The sequence below is a fragment of the Lepidochelys olivacea genome, assembly GCF_965140295.1.
Source record: "Lepidochelys olivacea isolate rLepOli2 genome assembly, chromosome: 20".
Lineage (NCBI taxonomy): Eukaryota > Metazoa > Chordata > Testudines > Cheloniidae > Lepidochelys > Lepidochelys olivacea.
Window position 1 is genome coordinate 11,027,146 of NC_140430.1, and position 19,860 is coordinate 11,047,005.

Genomic DNA, 19,860 nt, shown 5'->3' on the forward strand with positions numbered 1-19,860 from the left:
TGTGGCCTTGTACTTCAAGCCATCATTCAGGGCCAGGCCCATGCCACATGGGTGACATGCATTGCCAGATCAGGGCAGGGCACCAGAACGGAGGTGGGCGGGGGGGGGGGGTGAGGCAAGAGGCCTGGCCTGTCCACTTTTCACCAGGGGCCTGCCCTCTGCCCCTCCTCTTCCCTGCAAGGCCCCACCTCCCAGCCAGGCTGGAAGTGGAGCCCAGCCCAGGGAGCCTGGGCAATGTGGGGAGGCACGGATTTTTTACTTGCCCTGGGTAGGGGGCCCACGGGGTGGGGACACAGGATGGGGGCTCCCTGGCCCAGCCTGGCTGTGACTTGGCTGGGGGGGGAAGGGCTTTGGGGAAGAGAATGGTGTGGCCACAAAGGGGGCAGGGCCTCATGCCCCCCCCTCCCCGCCACTTCTAGGCAGAATCTGTCGCCCCTGGATCAGGGTGTTGGTGTTTTCACTTGTTTTGCACTGGTGTGAATGGCAGGGGGCACTGAGCAGTGAGCCCTGCACCCCTGGGTCCAGCTCAGGCCCCGCTCGGCCGCGGGCTGATGGCGAATGTTCAGGGGCTGTCAAACAGCCAGGGTTTGGCAAGAACAGAGCAGACGGCTGCTCTGGGTGATGGGGGTTGCCACAGAGCATTGAGGCCCTGCTGAGTCCCCGCCCTTGAGCCCAGCCCAGGAAGCCACGGCCCAAAAGGGGAAGCTGCTGTCGGCGCTTGGGGAAGTGTCGCTGCGGGGTGAAGCTCGGCTCTGCGATGGCTTCGAGTGCCTGGACCAATCAGTGGGATCCCTGCTGTCTCCCCGCCCCCCCCCAGCCGAAAAGGAAGCGCCAATCGGAGGAGCAGCAGCAATGCCGCCCCCTCCCCCGCAGCGCAGACCTGCCATTTTGGTGGCTTGGTGCCTGTCGGGTGTGTAGCCGTTGGGAGGCCTGGCCGCCTCCTTCCAGTGGGTTATTGGGTGTGGAGCAGGGGTGAGAGCTCACCTGGGGAGATGTCTCTGCCCTCCATCTACCAGCACAAGTTCGCGGAGAAGCTGACGATCCTCAATGACAGGGGGAAGGGCGTCCTCATCCGCATATACAACATCAAGAAGGTGGGTGTGGCCGACCTGCGGGGTTGCATGGTGGGGGAGGGGGGCTGAGTTTGCACCAGCCTTACCTTTGGCTTGATTGGGAAAGGATGGTTCTTCCGTGATCAGAGCAGGGGGCTGGGTGCCGGCATGCCTTCATTCCTGGTCCAGGGAGGAGAGTGGGGTTTAGTGGTTAGAGCAGGGTACGTGGGAGCCAGGATGCCAGGACTCTACTTCTGGCCCAGCGACCAGAGTGGGGTCTAGCGGTTAGAGCAGGAAGAGGTGGTCAGGAGTCCCAGTGCTGCTGGACTTGTTCTAGGACTTACGGGAAGTTGGTTTCTTTCACTGTCCCATGGGCTAACAGCTCCTTCGTGGCAGCTGTGAGGGCTCATTCCTGAGGGAAGGGATGGGGGTTCGGATTGGAATCCAGCCTAAGGTTCAGCTGAGGACAATGCAGGGCGAAGGTTCAGGCTCAAACCCACTGAGCTGCTCCCTGAGATTTTGGACCCAGCTGGTGGAAACCTCAGGAGACCGGCTGCTCCCAGGAGGGCCCACCCCAAGGCCTCAAATCTCCTGCGAGCCAAACCCAGTGCACAGCCCGGAGGCAGGCTCCTCTGGCTATAGATCCTGCTGCAGGGGCAGGGGCAGAGGCAGGGGCTGTGACTCCCAATCCCCAGGGGTCCCAGCTCAGTGTGTGACCTGCCCAGAGCACGGATAGGTAATCAGTGAACTCACCCTGAACCCCAGCTTGGCTGTACCCTGGCCCCTTTCATTGTGGGCTGCCCCATCCTATGCTGGGCTGGTGGCTCCAGCAGCTCTTGCATTTATTGGGTTCCTCAAGACAGTAACATGCTTATCAGACACCCCATTTCCCCTTTCCAACCAGCAATGGCTGGAGGCAAAATCCTAGCTTGTGTGTGCTGCTAGGGCTGGGAGCATGGGTCTAGCAGACTGCAGCGGTAGGAGACAGGACTCCTGGTTCCCTCCCAGGCTCTGCCCTTGACTGATTGTGTCCCTACCCCCACGGTGCCTCAGTTTCCCCATCTACGACATGGGGAGGAGGAGATGGACCCAGCTATCTGAAGTGACTGAGGATCCTTGTTGGATGATGAATGTTAGGCATTACTGGGACAGTGATCAGGGTGGGGGTTAGCATGGGGGAGGGGGCCTTTTCTCTACGCTTGAGGGTCACCTGATCTGGCTGTTGCCAGGTTGCTGCAGTTAGGCTGGCTAATGTACCAGTGCCCTGGGGGTCAGCACCCAGCTGGGGCAAGAGGCTGCTGGGTAGGGCCTGGAGGTGTTCCAGCCATAACCGGAAACAGCTGCCACCTGCCCCCTTCCTGATGGGACCGGCTGGCAGCTTCCTCTTTCCCATCTGGGCCTGGTGATAGCGGCCTGCCCTGCTCCCATTCGGGACTGTTCTTCCCCAGGGCTCCCTGCTGGGCCTCCCAGAGCTGGGGGAGGAGTTCCTGGCCTTTGTTTACACAGATTGATTTAACCCACTGATCCTGAACTCTGGGTGTGCCACAGCGGCAGGAGAGCCCTACCATGCCTGAAATCTCTTCGTTTGCCACAGGGGGCTCTTCCATCGCTGCTTGCCGTACAGCAGGGGTAGCCAATCGGCAGACCGCAAGCCACATCTGGATCACCAGATGCTTTTGAACGGAGCCCAAAATCTTTTTATTTACTTATTGTTATCACTGTTATTAGTTTTTATTAGTTTCTCTGGAATCTGGACCTTGACCAAGAATTTTGGATCTTGACAAAAAATAGACCAGTACATGGTCTATTCCACAGTTGAGCAGCTCTGTTTCAACCCAGTAAAGGGCAGTGATGAACAGACACCCCAGCCAGCTCCTTCCATTAGCCATCCTATGGAAGGTTAAATGGCATCATGAGTTCACTGCACCCAGTTCCTGCATCCACCCACTGCTCCACAGGGCTGGGAGGGCCTGCAGGCCAGGGGTGCCATTTAATTTTCGGGGGGGGGGGGGGGGGCAAACTTTAACTGTGATGCCAGGGGCTATTTAGGCACCTGAAAACTCTAGTTTTTTTGCAGAATAATTTAAAATTCGCTGACAGTAACACTGTATCTAATTCCCATATAAAGAAAGAAAACTAAATAACTATTAGATCCACTCAGCTCTAATACGAACATGTTTCAACATCTTGTGTCAAGTCACTCAAGGGATACTGGTTAGCTTTACAATTTTAATGTATATTCTTACTCTTGAATACAACAATTTAACCAAATGTAGAAAAATCTAGATGATTTTCTATCATATCAAGCTTGGTTAACCTTTTAACCTTTGGAAACATTCTACTAGAGCAAGGCTCCGTGAGTTTATACTGCATCTACCCAGGGGTCTCGGAGTAACACTTTCAAGTCACTTTCACAATATTGCCAACCCCAAGATGTTCAAAACCCATGAACCAGGCTCACCAAAATCATGAGATTATGTAAACATTATAGCATTGGTGTTCTTTTTATTTACCTTCTGCTTTTTGAGCCTTTAGGGCGCACTAGGGTCACATTTTGAAGCTGTCTCCGCAGCCAAGGGAACTTCATTTTTCTTTAACAATGAAGGCTGAAATCATCACATATCCACTTGACTCGAAGAACTGGAGCTTTAAGGAAAACAGTAATTATCATGTTTCAGAGTAGCAGCCGTGTTAGTCTGTATTCGCAAAAAGAAAAGGAGGACTTGTGGCACCTTAGAGACTAACCAATTTATTAGAGCATAAGCAAAATCATGAGAGTTGGCAACACGGCTTTCACTTCTGTTTAAAGGCGAGTGACTTTCCAGAAGGCTCTGAAACACAACACTCCAGTGATTGAGTTGCAGTTCTCACAGGAGAATATAGAAAACTAGGGCTGTCAAGCAATTAAAAAAAATTAATCACAATTAATCGCACTGTTAATAATGGAATACCATTTATTTAAATATTTTTGAATGTTTTCTACATTTTCAAATATATTGATTTCAGTTACAACACAGAATGCAAAGCATACAGTGCTTACTTTATATTTACTTTTTATTACAAATATTTGCACTGTAAAAAAGAAGCAAAAGAAATAGTATTTCAAGTCACCTAATACAAGTACTGGAGTGCCATCTCTTTATTGTGAAAGTTGAACTTACAAATAAGTTCTAATGTAGAATTATGTAAAAAACAAAACAACAACCCAGCACTCAAAAACAAAACAATCTAAAACTTTAGAGTCTACAAGCCCACTCAGTCCTACTCCTTGGTCATCCAATCGCTCAGACAAACAAGTTTGTTTACATTTACGGGAGATAATGCTGCCTGCTTCTTATTTATAAAGTCACCTGAAAGTGAGAACAGGCATTCGCATGGCACAGTTGTAGCTGGTGTCACAAGATATTTACCTGCCAGATGTGCTGTAGATTCATATGTCCCTTCATTCTTCATCCACCATTCCAGAGGACGTGTCCACACTGATGACGGGTTCTGCTCAATAATGATCCTGATGCATGTTCATTTTCATCATCTGAGTCAGATGCCACCAGCAGAACGTTGATTTTCTTTTTTGGTGGTTTGGGTTCTGTAGTTTCCACATCTGAGTGTTGCTCTTTTAAGACTCCTGAAAGCATGCTCCACACCCCGTCCCTCTCATATTTTGGAAGGCACTTTAGATTCTTAAACTTTGGGTCGAGTGCTGTAGCTATCTTTAAAAATCACACTTTTTTTTGGTCAAATCTGCAGCGAAAGTGTTTTTAAAACGAACAATATGTGCTGGGTCATCATCCGAGACTGCTATAATACAAAATATATGGCAGAATACGGGTAAACAGAGTAGGAGACATTCAATTCTCCCCCAGAGAATTGAGTCACAAATTGAATTAATGCATTCTTTTTTTAGTGAGCATCATCAGCATGAAAGCATGTCCTCTGGAATGGTGGCTGAAGCATGAAGGGGCATATGAATGTTTAGCATATCTGCAGGCCCGACCCCGCACTCATGGAGCGGCGGGAAGTGAAGTGACCAGGCCCCAGCCTGCTCCGCTCTGCTCTCCTGGCTCCCAGGCTTGGGGGACAGGGGAGAACCAGCCCCCAGCACTCACCGGCGGCACGGCTGGGAGCTGGGGAGTGGAGTGGGCTGGGGCTGGGTTGCTCTACTTACCGCCGCTGGTAAGGGCAGGGCGGAGCAGGGTGGGGCTTTGGGGAAGGGCTGGATTGGGGGCAGGGCGGAGCAGGGGTGGGAAGAGGCGGAGCTGGGGCGGAGGCCATGGGGAAGAGGCAAAGCTGGGGCTGGAGCAGCACGCAGCTGCGTAGGGTACCAGAAATTTGGGCAAATTTCCTGGTGCCCTATGCAGCTGCGTACTTTGCATATGGGTAGGGATGGCCCTGCATATCTGGCACATAAATACCTTGCAAGACCAGCTACAAAAGTGCCATGTGAATGCCTATTCTTATTTTCAGGTGACATTGTAAATAAGAAGCGGGCAGCAGTATCTCCCGTAAATGTAAACAAATTTGTTTGTCTTAGCGATTAGCTGAACAAGAAGAACTGAGCAGACTTATAGGCTCTAAAGTTTTACATTGTTTTGCTTTTGAGTGCAGTTATGTAACAAAAAAAAAAAAATCTACATTTGTAAGTTGCACTTTCATGGTAAAGAGACCAAAACAATCTAGTGTGTGACACCCACTGAGGACCCTACCAAAACAATCCATGGTGTGACACCCACTCAGCACTCTACCCTAACAATCCAGGGTGTGACATCCCCTGAGGGGCTTACCAGAAAAATCCAGTGTGTGACACCCACTCAGCACCCTACCCTAACAATCCAGAGTGTGACTCTGACTGAGCACCCTGGATTGTCTTGGTAGGGTGCTCACGGGGTGTCACACACTAGATTGTTTTGGTAAACTCCTCAGGGGGTGCCACACACTGGATTGTTAGGGGAGGGTGCTGAGTGGGTGTCACACACAGTACTACAGTACTTGTATGAGGTGAATTGAAAAATACTATTTCTTTCTGTTTGTCATTTTTACAGTGCAAATATTTGTAATAAAAATAATAATATAAAGTGAGCACTGTGCATTTTGTATTCTGTGTTGTAATTAAATCAATATATTTGAAAATATAGAAAAACATCCAAAAATATTTAATACATTTCAATTGGTATTCTGTTATTGTTTAACAGTGTGATTAAAACTGTGATTCATTGCAACTAATTTTTTTGAGTTAATCGCATGAGTTAAGTGTGATTAATTGACAGCCCTATTTAAAATCAAACACCAAGAAAATTCCACATTTTAAAGTTGAGAAAAAAATTGAGACTTCTGAGGCATATCAGGGCCACCACAGGCAGGAAAGGAAAATAAACAGGCACAGGAGCTGTGGGCAGCTCTTCCTCTTGAAAGAAAGTTTGAGGGTCAAATCTTTTAGTCTTTAATGAACTAAAACTTCTATTGCCATCAGTGCCTCCACTCACAGATATTTATCATCACGTGTGTCCCTTTATTCTTTTATGTAGAGACTGTCCAGTTTGACCAATGTACATGGCAGAGGGGCATTGCTGGCCCATGATGGCATATTCCCCTCTGCCATGTACATTGGTCAAACTGGACAGTCTCTACGTAAAAGAATAAAGGGACACAAATCAGACATCAAGAATTAGAACATTCATAAACCAGTCGGAGAACACTTCAGTCTCTCTGGTCACGCTATTACAGACATGCAAGTTGCGATATTACAACAAAAAGACTTCAAAAACAGACTCCAGCGAGAGACTGCTGAATTGGAATTAATTTGCAAACTGGATACAATTAATTTAGGCTTGAATAGAGACTGGGAGTGGATGAGTCATTACACAAAGTAAAACTATTTCCCCATGTTTATTCCACCCCCCCCCCCACTGTTCCTCAAACGTTCCTGTTAACTGCTAGAAATGGCCCACCTTGATTTCACTACAAAAGATTTTCTCCCTCCCCTCCCCCCAGCTCTCCTGCTGGTAATAGCTCATCTTAAGTGATCACTGTCCTTACCGTGTGTATGATAACACCCATTTTTTCATGTTCTGTGTGTATATAAACCTCCTCACTGTATTTTCCACTGAATGCATCCGATAAAGTGAGCTGTAGCTCCTGAAAGCCTATGCTCAAATAAAGAAAAGAAGTACTTGTGGCACCTTAGAGACTAACCAATTTATGAAGTGAGCTGTAGCTTACGAAAGCTTATGCTCAAATAAACTGGTTAGTCTCCAAGGTGCCAGTAGTCCTCCTTTTCTTCTTACATTCCATGTGGCTATGGTGATGTTATCTCTTCCATGGATCCTCTTTGTTGGGGTTACACCAGCAGTATATTTGTCGTGTCTGCCCTGGTGGGAGACAGATGGCGCGGTCATTATTAACCCCAGCTGTGATCAATCCGGTATGGACATTGTTGACTTGCTCATCATATGGCGTGTCTTGGGCAAATTTCTAACCTGGTGGAGCCCATCCCTCTCCAGACAGCCCCTTTTTAGTTGCCTCTTACGACATGCAGGTGGAGCAGTGGGCCTATTTTGTCCCTGCACTCACAGGGGACTCAGATATTAACATGTGCTGAATAACTAGACATTTTGTTGTCACATGTTGGCTGCATGTGTGTTCTCTCTCCGTGCTGCACAGGCTCTGGCCAGATAGTCCGTACTGCAGACACCGATTGAACTGCCCAATAACCGCAGACCCATTAGTCGCGTAGGCACTTGGTCAGGTTTATTGTCAACGAAGCACAGTAATAACATCCGGCAGATTGAAAAGGAGGACTTGTGGCACCTTAGAGACTAACCAATTTATTTGAGCATAAGCATCCGACAAAGTGAGCTGTAGCTCAGGAAAGCTTATGCTCAAATAAATTGGTTAGTCTCTAAGGTGCCACAAGTACTCCTTTTCTTTTTGCGAATACAGACTAACACCGCTGCTACTCTGAAACCTGTCATCCGGCAGATTGTGCGGGGATACTAAAACACATATCCCCGTGACAATGGGCCCAACTCAGTCAGTGGTGGACTTTCCACTGCCCCCTAGGCTGACCACCGACACTCACTCTGAGAGACCTCTTTGTACTTGGTATCAGGGGTGTTCTGGCACCGGCTTTCTGGAATGTGTTTGTGTGAGAGTGTCCTGTGCCTAGCGCTTCTCAGGAATGTGTATGGTTTTTTGTAATCCCAGCCCTGTTCTTGCCAGATTCTGTGAGCCTGTATGGCAGGCAGAGCCTGACTTCTGCTCACAGCCTGGCCTTTGCTAACTTTGCTTTATATTAGCAGGGCCTGACTACCACTTTAGTTCAGGCCTCAGGCCAGGCCTCTGATCCAAGGTCTCATGTTTCAGGCTCTCTTTCTACTACATACGTCATACTTAAATATCTGGGACATCTTAGCCAGAGCTACACATTTTCTACACTTTGGCTCAGGGACTACATTTTTCTGGCATATTGTGAAAATTTCTGAGCACCCAGATGGTGCCCAATGAATAATACAAATCATGACAATAATTGTCAACTTTATGGACTCTGTGGATGCAATTTCTGTTCTTTGTTCTGGAATTGTCCTGGATTCAGCTGAAACCCCAAGAATTTGAGACATAATCTGTTACTCATACAACACTTTCTCGTTCCTTCCTTTCCTCAAACTCAGAACAAAAAATGACAAAACAAAATGGTTTTCAGTTAAAATGTAAAACTGCACAGCAGCCATTGCTCTACAACCCAGCCTGGGGCTGAACCTGCCACCCCTTGGGGCAGGGGTGGCCAACCTGAGCCTGAGAAGGAGCCACAATTTACCAATGCACATTGCCAAAGAACCACAGTAACACATCAGTCGCCCCCCCCCCCCCTCTGCTCCCAGCACTTCCTGCTCACCGGCAGCTCCACTGATCAGCGCCTTCCCCTCCCTCCCGATCAGCTGTTTCATGGTGTGCAGTAGGCATGCGGGGAGGGGGGGAGTAAGGGCATCGGGGAGGGGGTGGGAAGCAGTGGAGTTGGGGCAGGGCCTGTGGCAGAGCCAGGAGTTAAGCAGTGAGCACCCCCGCCCCGGTACATTGGAAAGTTGGCGGCTGTAGCTCCAGCCCCGGAGTCGGTGCCTAGACAAGGAGCCGCGTGTTAACTTCTGAAGAGCCCCATGTGGCTCCGGAGCCACAGGTTGGCCACCCCTGCCTTGGGGCTCTGTTCTTCCTGACCTCTGTACTGCTTTTCATGCTGTCAACCATGAATCCTTCCTAATCACCTGGGACTGTTTGCTGGAGTCTTGGAGGACTGGCCTTCTTGGTTTTGCTCCCATCTACCACATTCCTCTCTTGCATTATGGAGCAGAGAGCTAGGCTCGTCCAGTGGCTAGGGAGTTAGCCCTGGGAGACCTGGGTTCTACTCCCCCCGTGGACTTCCTGTATGACCTCAGGCCAGTGCCTTAGGGACAAAATTTCAAAGGTTTTTAGGCATCCAAAGATGCAGTTAGGCATCTAGTGGGGTTTATAAAGCACCTGACGCAGGTGATTTTGAGAATCCCACGAGGTGCCTAAATACCTTTGAAAATCTGCCCTTTAGTCTGTGTGTGCCTCAGTGCCCCATCTGTACAATGGGGATAACAGCATTGCTCAACCTCACTGAGGGGCTGAGAGGAGACATAGATTGGTCATTATGAGGAGCTCAGATACTATGGTGATGGGGCCACATAAGTACCACATATCATGGGGTAGCCATGTTAGGTTGTATCCACAAAAACAACAAGGAGTCCGGTGGCACCTTAAAGACTAACAGATACCACAGGTAGAGTGGGAACTTCTCTATACACTGCTAGCCCTTCCCTGGCTATTGACCACTTATTTTCACCTACGCCCTCAAATCTACCTCTTTTCTGAATGTAACCTTGGCTTAGAGGGCTTGGCTGTATGTCTTCTGCGTCCCCTGTTCTCTCTTCAAACCCTCCTCCCCCAGAGGCTCATCTAAGGACTTCCAGATCCTTAATTTAATTACCAGCCCTTTCTTATCTTAGGTTTCAGAATAACAGCCATGTTAGTCTGTGTTCGCAAAAAGAAAAGGAGTACTTGTGGCACTTTAGAGACTAATATTTGGTTAGTCTCTAAGGTGCCACAAGTACTCCTTTTCTTTTCTTATCTTAATCACTCTGCCTCTCTTTGTGAACAGAATCCTGACTCCCTGCCCAGGGGCACAAGCTGGGAGGTCTCCTCTGCCAATGCACATTCCACACTCAGGCTGTGCAGTTAAGAGCCCACCTCCTGTACGAAACTGTCCCTCCTAACTGGCACCCCTGCTGCAGCCCAGGGTGGAGGGGCATTGACAGAGCTGGGGTGGGGAGAAGCCCAGGGCTGGGATAGCAGGGACTGTGGGCGCTTATTGAGGAGCCTCACTATTGGGCAGGGGATAGATTTCTCTGGCAGTAAGGTGGCACCTGTTTGGGTGAGTGCAGGGACAGTTCTGTGGACAGCAGGAACCCCTGGAGCTGTCCCTGCCCTGCCTGGAGGCTCATTCCTGCTGATGCCCTGGGGCTTTCTCTGTTACAGACATGCTCAGACCCCAGGTCCAAACCCCGCTTCTTCACCGAGAAGACCATGGAGCCCTCCATCAAATACATCAACAAGAAGTTCCCAAATGTGGACGCGCGGAGCAGCACGGTGAGCAGCCTCCCTCAGCCAGAGGCTCAGCCCCTGCCCCATGGTACAGATCCCACTTAGATCTGTACAGTCCTCCTGCTGAGATCTGGAGAGGTCCTGCTGCCGATGCGGCACTTGAATATATACAGCCTCCCTGCCGCCAGCGTGGCGCTCGGTTCTCTACAGGCACCCCCTTATGCTGGCACAGCGCTCGGATCTGTACAGGTTCCCCCCTGCCGGCGCAGTGCTCAGATCTGTACAGCATCCCCTTCCCTCCTGCCAACACAGCGATCAGATCCATACAGCCCCACCCCTGCCAGCATGATGCTCAGATCTGTACAGGTGCCCCCTTCCCCCCTGCTGGCGTGGTGCTCAGATCTGTACAGCCCCCATCCCCAGCGGCATGGCGCACGGATCTGTACAGCCCCCACCCCCACTGGCATGGTGCTTGGATCTGTACAGGTCCCCCCTCTCCCTTGCCAGCATGGCGCTCAGATCTGTACAGGTCCCCCCTCTCCCCTGCCGACACGGTGCTCAGATCCATACAGCCTCACCCCCCGCCAGTGCAGTGTTTGGATCCGCACAGCACCACCCCGGCATGGGGGCTCTCAACCCAGCTCCAGCTTGAAGGCTGCAGATGGCCAGGGGTGAATGCGCCAGGGCAGCTGCATCCAGCCCTGTGTGTGTCCGTGATCTCTGTCCCCAGCGGTGAGGGTTTGGGTAGCTGGTTCCATGGCAGGACCGTGTGTTATCACATGGCTGGCTCCCCCCATGGCCAGTCAGGGTGAAAGCTGCTCCCCTTGTCTCCCCTTTGCTTTAGCAACACCTGGGTCCGGTGCACAAGGAGAAGGCAGAGATCATCAAAGTGCTCAATAGCTACTACCAGTCCTTCGTGGACGTGATGGAGTTCCGGGTGAGTTCCTGCAGGGAGCGCCACGGCCCTGGGGAGACGGTGGGTGCGGGCCAGTGGCTGGGGGCATGGAGGCAGGCTGTGGGAGTGGCAGCGGGCTGGGGAAAGGGTGGCCCAGTGGGTAAGGTAGTGGCCTGGGATTCACAAGACCCGGTTCTGCCACAGACTCCCTGGGTTCCCCTGGACCAGCCACCCTGTGGGAGTCAAATGCCTGAATACCTTTCAGGTCTGGGCCTTAATCCCTCTGCGCCATGGAGCTGATAGCTCAGCACCGCACCACAGGGGATGTGGGGAGGAGGGTAACTCCATTGAAGATTGTTGGGTGCCCAGATGCTGTGGTCATGGGACAAGTGCGGGATGCTGGACCCAGCTCTCACCTGATTTGCACCGATCTGAGTCAGTTCATGATGGATGGAGCAGGTGCTGCTTCAACCTGCTGCCCGTGTCACAGAGGCTGCATGGGGCTGTGGCCATCCCCATGGCCCTGCCTTCCACGTGAGCGCTTCCCCATGGCTCATTCCAGCCCTGGCGTCTGCATCCCTGCACCATGGGCACCAGTTACACCAGGGCCCGTTGCTCCTGGAGCAGAAGGGGTGTGGTGGGGAGACTCTTTACCCTACTGTAGGTGCCAAATCTTGGGTGAGGAAGCCGCCTGCCCTCCTTAGCGTACCCAGGACTTGTACGTGTGTAACGGAGCCCTCCGCCCCTATTGACACAGCCAGCTGTCCTGTAATGCCGGGACATGGGGCTGCCGGGGCTGAGGACTGGGGGAGGGGCGAATCACAGCTGGGCACTGTGGGGTCCTGACTCTTAGGTGCGACTGACACAGCTTCCCTTGGCAGGACCATGTGTACGAGCTGCTGAACACCATCGATGCCAGCCAGTGCTACTTCGACATTGTGAGTCCCGGGCAGGTCCCCTGGCTGCAGCACGTGGGCAGAGGCACAGCGGGCTGCAGGGGTGGTGCATGGACAGGGGGCCGCAAGGGGCAGTGTGTGGGCCGGGGCACAGCAGCCTGCGGGGGCGGGGGGGCCATGGACAGGGGGCCGCAAGGGGTGGTGCGTGGGCAGGGGCAGAGCAGGCTGCGGGCATGGTGCATGGACAGGGGGCTGCAAGGGGTGGTGTGTGGGCAGGGGCACAGCAGAGGACAGACGGCTGGTGTCTCTGCTTCCCTGGGGAGGCAGGAAGATTGTGGGGATGATGCATTGGGCTGGGAGTCAGGGGATCTGGTGTTGAGTCCCAACTCAGCCACAGATCCCTAGTGTGACCTCAGGCTGGATCCTCAAGTGCTTGGCTGGGCACTGTCCCCAACAGTGCCCCCAGCACCTGCCATCTTCTCTCTGCCTCTCTGGGCCCCAGCTGCCCATGGGCAGATTAGGGATAATCCTGAGGGTATTACCAGAGGCAGGACCGGCCTCTTGCTCTGTCTCCATGCAGCACCTGGGGCCCCGATCTCCAGTGGGCCCATAATGCATCGGGCAACGTCCCTCCCTGTGGGGCTGCTGTTCCCCCAGGAATGTCTCCCAACACTGACAGCCAGCAGGGCTGTGTGCAAGGAGCAGCCTGGGGGGTGCTGTGCCGGGGCGAGAGTCCGTACCGCACCCCTGGCTTTGCTGCTCTCCTCTCTGCAGGACCCTCCATCTCCATGCACTGCAGACAACAGTGCAATTGCACTGCAGGGCTCATCCTCTCCAGTGGGGGGTAGCATACACATGCCGCCCCCATGCACAAGAAGACACACACAGAGCAGGGCTCATCCCCTCCAGCAGGGGGCAGCGCTTGCACGTACGTGCGCGCACGCACACACACTGTTGCTCCCGGTCACCGACACCCCCCACTACACTGCCCCCCCACAGCATGTGAACTATGACCTCACCAAGAACTACCTGGACCTGGTGGTGACTTACACATCTGTCATCCTGTTGCTGTCACGCATCGAGGACCGCAAAGCCCTGATTGGGATGTACAACTGCGCCCATGAGATGATCCAGGGCAGCGGGTGAGAGGGAACTGGGGGGGAAGGGGACTAAGGGGGGTTGTGCAGGAGAGGGTGGCTCACACAGTGCTGGGCTGGGCCACAGGATGAGTTAACCAGTGGGACTTCCTGATGCAGGGTATGTGTGGATCAGAGGTCTCCAGGGGGCAGTGTATAAATCCCAGAAGTAGCACCCATGTGGAGGAGTGAGGGGCATTGGCAGAGCCTGCAAGGTCATTTGCTGTGGGGTTCATGACCTGGGCATTGCATTGCAGTTTAGTGAGGGGTGCACAACCCAGGCAGCGGAGGGCAGTTTGCTGGGGGGGTGCGTGACCCAGGCACTGGGGGTCAATTTGCCATGGGGGCCTGAGCCAAACCTCTGCCCTTGCCGTCCCCCTGCAGCGACCCCAGCTACGCCCGGCTGGCCCAGATGGTGCTGGAGTACGACACCCCACTCAAGAAACTCACAGAGGAGTTTGGGCCTCACACCAAGGTGAGCGATGCTGGAGCGGGGCTGTGCTCGTGTGGGGAGGGGGGTCTGGCACTAGTGATCACCACTGGACACAGTGAGGGGCTGTGGACCGGGGGGAGGGGGGTGGCTGGCACTAGTGATAACTGCTGGCCCTCCAGACCTTTTCATTGGGCTCCTGCCCCACGAGCCCCCTGGCCCACTCCTTTCCGCAACCCCATTCGGCTGCAAGCCCTGTAGCTGGTTCGTTCTGAACCGCGCCTAGGGAACACCTCTACACGCTCGTGCTGCACGTGTTTCACTTCCTCACCCTTGTGTCCTGCCCCAATACCAAGTGGCGGGACCTTTCATCACCTGCGGAGGGTGAGGAACCCTGGTGGACCAGCCTGTCCTCCACCTTGGTCCCACGGCCCACTGGGGACATCGGTTGGCCACACCTTCATGGAGCCGTGAGCACGGGCGTGCCCCTGCCGCAGTTCACCCCCATCCTGACGCCTGCCCATTTTGCAGCGTGAGGGAGATCCTGACGCCCATCTGGAATGCATGAGGTCGCAGCCCCTTTTCTGGCTCCTCCAGAACCCCCTGCTGTGGTTCTGGCTGCACTTTTTGCCACACCTCTTCATATACACACACCCTGTCCACAGACCCACCAGGTCACGAGACCTCCTCAGTAACCTCCTCCTGGTGCTGGCCAAAGTGCCCGTCTAGAGCACCAGGAGGAGGATGCGAGACGAGGGGGTGCTCTGCAACTGCGGGGCCTATTTCCGTTCCTCCCTTGTCTCACGCATCCGGGCAGAGTTCCTATGGGTCACATCCGCTGGCTCCCTAAACACCTTTGAGGAGCAGTGGGCGCTGTCCGGGGTACTCTGCTCTGTGTCTCCCTCTTTATCCCTGCTTTTATACCTATGACCCTGTGACAGGCTCCCTGGGGTGCAGCCTTGGACTGTGGGACCGCTGTGCCCCCTTTACTCTCTGCAGCCTGGGAGGTATAGAATGTCACACCTCCCCCCTTAGGTTACTGCAGGAGGGTTAGTCAGTGACTAACCCAAAGGCAGTTTGTGTTATAGTTCTCTTGACATCCGGCCATCAAGGCTATGAGATGGTGTGCCTCAGTTTCCCCATTCACACACAGCAAACCAGGTTTGTTATGGTTTCTCTGCTGTGATAAGCTTTAAATTTGTTTACAGGTATTAACCGAGAACTAGCATTACCATAAGGTTTAACGTCAATAACAAAATTCTTATCCCAAATCTTAACATTTTTTTAAAATCACAGATGGGTGTTTACAAGTATCTTTATGATACCACGCCCTCTGTTCAGATAGTGTAGTTTGAGGTTAGTTTGTTCATTACCCAGGGTGTCCTTTGACTCTCTCCCATGTAATCAGTCACTGGCTTTTCTTTCCCTCCAGTGTTACCTTCTTTGTGGGCTCTTAATTTAACCACGTTTCTGGGGTTTTAATATGTCAGGGTCTGGCCAGATAAGGGCCCAGGTGGATCCTGCACACTGGCTGGCCCTTTGGGGGGCTACCTCCCAACCCCAGGATTATACATATGCAAAAAAATCCAGTTCCCTTTTTGAGGTTACCCTATGTTTCCCCCTCCCAGCACTGAGCTCTTCCCTGCCCCGGAGAGGGCTGTTATCTGTGCTCTTTGGGCTAGGTTTGTTTACCCTTTGCTCAGATGCACCTTTTTCAAGCAGCTTTCCCATAACTGCTCTCTGTGTCTCACCAGCCTGGGGGAAAACACCCCCTTCTCTGTCCGTTGGGTCATTCGAACTCTCACAAACCACCCCCTGGCAATTTTCTGGTCTCAACTCCTCTGGTGTTACAGGCATTGGAGCTGCATCTTGGTTTAAAGAGACAGTTACATTCCAAACACTGATCAAAAATAGCACCCTGAAAAACTGGGACCTGGATTGGGGTACCCTCCACCACCCCTTTCTCTGTCCCTGAGAAGTCAGCTGTGTGACTGCTCCCCTTCAGGAGGTCCTTCTCAAAACCTGGATCACAGGCTGAGTGCCTGGGTGCACTGATGCTGACTCAGCCATCCTCCTAGTGCCCTGGGCATCCTGCCCCAAGTGACCAGTGAGGAGACATTCCTGTACTCGCACTATTCCTTCACCAGTCTCCTCCTCTGGGCCCCCTCCTAAGACACATTTGTCTGTGCTCCGTAGGAAGGGGTCTCCTCCCTTGTTCATCTGCAAAACTCTGCCAGCTAACAACTGGGACAGTTTCCTTAATCACTGACAACACTTCTCCTGCCCCTGAGGGCATGTTGCCTTCTGCTGGAAAGGAGCTAGTCTCAGCCCCTCCCATACTTGGAAGCACCCTGCTTCCCTGTGTTACAGAGTCACAGGAATCCTCACCCACCTCAGTGGTTTCTGAGAGTCCCTGTCTCTTCTCTGGGCTCTCCTCTGGGACACACTGCTTTATGCTCCCTAGAGCCGGGTTTGTCTCTGGTTCAAGCTGCAACTTGCTGGCAGCTAACAACCTGGACAATTCTCTCCCTGGCAGGTGTTACACCCCCATCCCTTCCTGATGTGGTGTTGCCTCCAGCTGCAGTGCAGGAGTTGGTCTCAACCACCCTCCCACCTGGAAACATGTGGCTTCCTCCTGCTGCAGAGGAATCAAGGAGACTCTCTCTCATTCTCTCAACCGTTCCTGAGACCTTACCCTTTCCCTCGGGATCCCAGCATAAAACTCCTTCTTGCTGTGAGCAAATACCTTAACCTGAGCTACATGGAAAAAATCATTACCAAGGAGCAGGTCAACTAGGAGGTGTTCCATACCCCCCGCAGTGAAAACACTTTCCAAACCACATGGATTTTAGCTAGTGGTATGAGGAATCTGCTTTCATCTCCCCCCACCCCCATCTCTGCCATTTGGCCAGGCAACATACTGGCCTTTGGGACCACACTCTGCTTAACTAGAGAGATGTGGGCCCCTGTATCCTTCTGCCCCAAGTATTCCCTGCCATCAATTTCGACAACCATATCTGGTGCTGCAGAGGCTAACCTCACAGAGCCAATATGATCGGTTCCAGTTGCTGTGTTGAGGACAGCAGAACTAACATGAGCTATTGGGTGCCTGCTACCTCCTAGCACAGGACATTTATTCCTCAGATACTCATTGGAATTACACTGATAGCATCTTTTGGGCTCTTCTGCTTTTACAGGATGGTTGGGACAAGGGTTAGAGGAATGGTTCTGGTGTGGTGAGGACTCGGCCTCCAGCCACCCTCCCTATTGCTAGGGATAAAATGGGATTTTCCCTTCCCACCAGCTTTAAACCCCTCTTTCTGTGGCCTGTCCTCAATAGGTGCCTGAGTCTGTTCAAAGGGATCAGCGAGAGACGCCATCTCATCCACAGACTTGACATCTTTGTCCCACAGACACTGCTTCACATCAGCCTTGCACGTGCCTAGGAAACGCTCTTGAGCAACAAGATCCAACATTCCCTCAAAGCTTATAACACCTTTGCCCCTCACCCACTTTCCCATCAAATCTTTATTTTGTTCACATCGTCCCCATTACTCATACCCATATCCCTCTTAAGAGTCCTAAATTTAACTCTATATGTTTCAGGGGTAATCTGAAACCTTTGCAAAACAGTGTTTTTAAAGTTACACTAGTCTAAAGCATCCTCAATAGGCATTTCATTTAACACATTTAGACCTTTACCAGTTAATTTTGCAATCAGGGTAGGAACTCTCTTGGCATCAGGGATCTCATGCACTGCACACAGCCTTTCAACGGTGCTCAGATATTCAGCAATATTGTCTGCAGGACATAAATGGTCCCAATTGTGGATTTTTGGGTAATGGGAATTGCTGGGACTGGTGGTTTCCGGTTCTGCTTCTCTAGCAGGTCCAGTTGGTGTGTTTGCTCTCTCTTTCTTCCTGCTCCCTCTCTTTTTTCCCCCACTTCTCCTTTATCTCCAGTTCTTTCAGTTCCGATAGTCTCTGGTGCTCCCTCTCCTTTCCTGCAACCTGCAGCTTAAAAAGCTCCAACTTCATGATCGCTTCACTGATTTCACTCATTTTCCTGATTTTCTGTCTCTACTTCCCTTTCCCAAAATAAGCAAGCAGAAAATAACAAACCGGTAGCCGCCTCCTGACTGTCCTTAGCCACCACACTTAAAATCCTTACACCAGTGTATGAAGTGCAAATTTTGCTCAGTACAAGGTGTGCATTTTACCCTGTCACATATCCTGCTCGCTGCGCCACTGTGATGGGATCCCTGGGGTGCAGCCTGGGACTGTTGTGCCCCCTTAACTCTCTCCAGCCTGGGGTCTCTCACAATGCCTTGTTAGTGACCAGCAGCAAACCCCTCCAGGTGCTGTTATCACTCAGCAAAACAGCATGTGGTGCTCCACACCCAGCTAGATTGCATGGATGCTCCCAGAGCCACTCGTGAATCACACAGAGAAAGAGGCACCAGAGCCAGATCCCCCCAGCTCCCAGCACTGTACCCCAGGAATATACTGTCTTGCACTGCTCAAGATGGGCAGTGCAGATTTCTTAATTGGTTCATCACTTTAACAATGGAAAGAGGATATACACCAGCCTTTGCAAACCTGAGCAGATTTGCCCCACGCTTCATACAAACTCACTGGTAAAGATAAACAATTAAACATATTTATTGACTGTAAAAGGTAGCTTTTAAGTGATATTAAGTGATAGGCAAAAAGTCAGAGTTAATTACCAAAAGAAAAGAAAATATAAGCATGCAGTCTAAACTCTCGACCCTATTAGACTAGGCAACATCTAGCTTAAGCAGTTTTTCTCACCCCACTGGATATTGCAGTCCATAGTACACAGATTTCCTTCTTGAAATCTGGGCCAGTCCCCTCAGTTGGAGTCTTCAGAGTGTCCTTAATGCTTGCAGCATAGGTGGGTGAAGGAGAAAGGCTCAGTGTGTCTGTTTTATTCCCTCTGTCTGTTCATTCTGTCTGTTTTATACCCTCAGTCCATGTGCTTAGAAAACACAAGTCCAGGCATGTCTGGGGGTATTGCTGAGTCTCCAGGCAAGGTTGAGCAATTTCCCTGGTGCGGCCTCCTGCAGGTCAATCATTGCATGGTAGCTCCCTTGCTAGACAATGGCTGTTGATGGGTTGTTTGAAACCCCACCCGGGTGTTGATTACTTTCCTTGCTGTTGCTTCTGGGGAGCTAATATCTGGCTGATTCCCCAACTTACAGCATGTTTTAGTGACAACCATACAACACAATTCTCATAACTTCATATGCATTAATGATAGACATATATGGATAGAGAAATGACTTTCAGCAGATTATAACCTTTTCCCTGATACCTTACAAGGCCTGCTTTATATGTAAGATCACGATTATATGAAAATGAGAAATATGGGGGTTACAGGACACTCCCCCATAGTATAGAATGTCACAGATGCCCACTCCCGACCCTGTTCTTCCTTAGTTGTCCTCAGTTGAACCCTGGGTTCAGTGGCTCCTCCTGTAAGGTTTGGGGCGGGGCCTTTCGATCCGGACGGGCTTGTGCCTCCCTGCCACCTGGAATTCAGTAAGGCACAGCTGACGTGCAATTGTTCCAGCCTGGCCTGGTTTGCATGTGTGCTTATGCTGACGGTGCATGTGAGGGGGCTGGACGCTGCTTGTGGGGCAATGTGTGCGAGGCCGGAGGTGTGGGATGGACAGCACCTGGCTTACTCCAGTTTCGCAACCAGGAGCAGCTGAGATCTGAATCTGCCCCAGCAGGCCTGGCCCCGCATCCAACCCCAAACCTAGCTCCACATCCTGCCTTATGCCTGGCCCCATGACCTGCCCCATGGCCCCTGGGGT

General features: G+C 51.8%; 2 protein-coding genes across 3 annotated transcripts in view; one reads left to right on the plus strand and one right to left on the minus strand.

Moving 5' to 3' along the window:
- The window catches only part of LOC311510502 (gametocyte-specific factor 1-like), a 39,914-nt gene extending 20,853 nt beyond the window's left edge, over positions 1-19,061 (minus strand). The window contains exons 1-3 of one of the 2 annotated variants that reach the window (XM_084610197.1): positions 18,833-19,061; positions 3,566-3,698; positions 1,160-1,232 (exon numbers count right to left, since the gene is read on the minus strand). Coding sequence is in view for 1 of the 2 variants with exons in the window: in XM_084610196.1 (XP_084466322.1) it covers positions 985-1,009 (25 nt within the window). In the remaining variant the exon portion in view is untranslated. Of the gene's footprint in view, positions 1-984; positions 1,079-1,159; positions 1,233-3,565; positions 3,699-18,832 lie in introns of those variants that run through there. The other variant, XM_084610196.1, reaches the window with a different exon arrangement.
- The window catches only part of NCKAP1L (NCK associated protein 1 like), a gene marked incomplete at its 5' end in the record, with an annotated part of 70,391 nt that continues 51,523 nt past the window's right edge, over positions 993-19,860 (plus strand). The window contains 6 exons of the mRNA XM_084610195.1: positions 993-1,094; positions 10,599-10,709; positions 11,509-11,601; positions 12,441-12,497; positions 13,455-13,597; positions 13,976-14,066. Coding sequence (XP_084466321.1) covers positions 993-1,094; positions 10,599-10,709; positions 11,509-11,601; positions 12,441-12,497; positions 13,455-13,597; positions 13,976-14,066 — 597 coding nt within the window. The remainder of the gene's footprint in view (positions 1,095-10,598; positions 10,710-11,508; positions 11,602-12,440; positions 12,498-13,454; positions 13,598-13,975; positions 14,067-19,860) is intronic.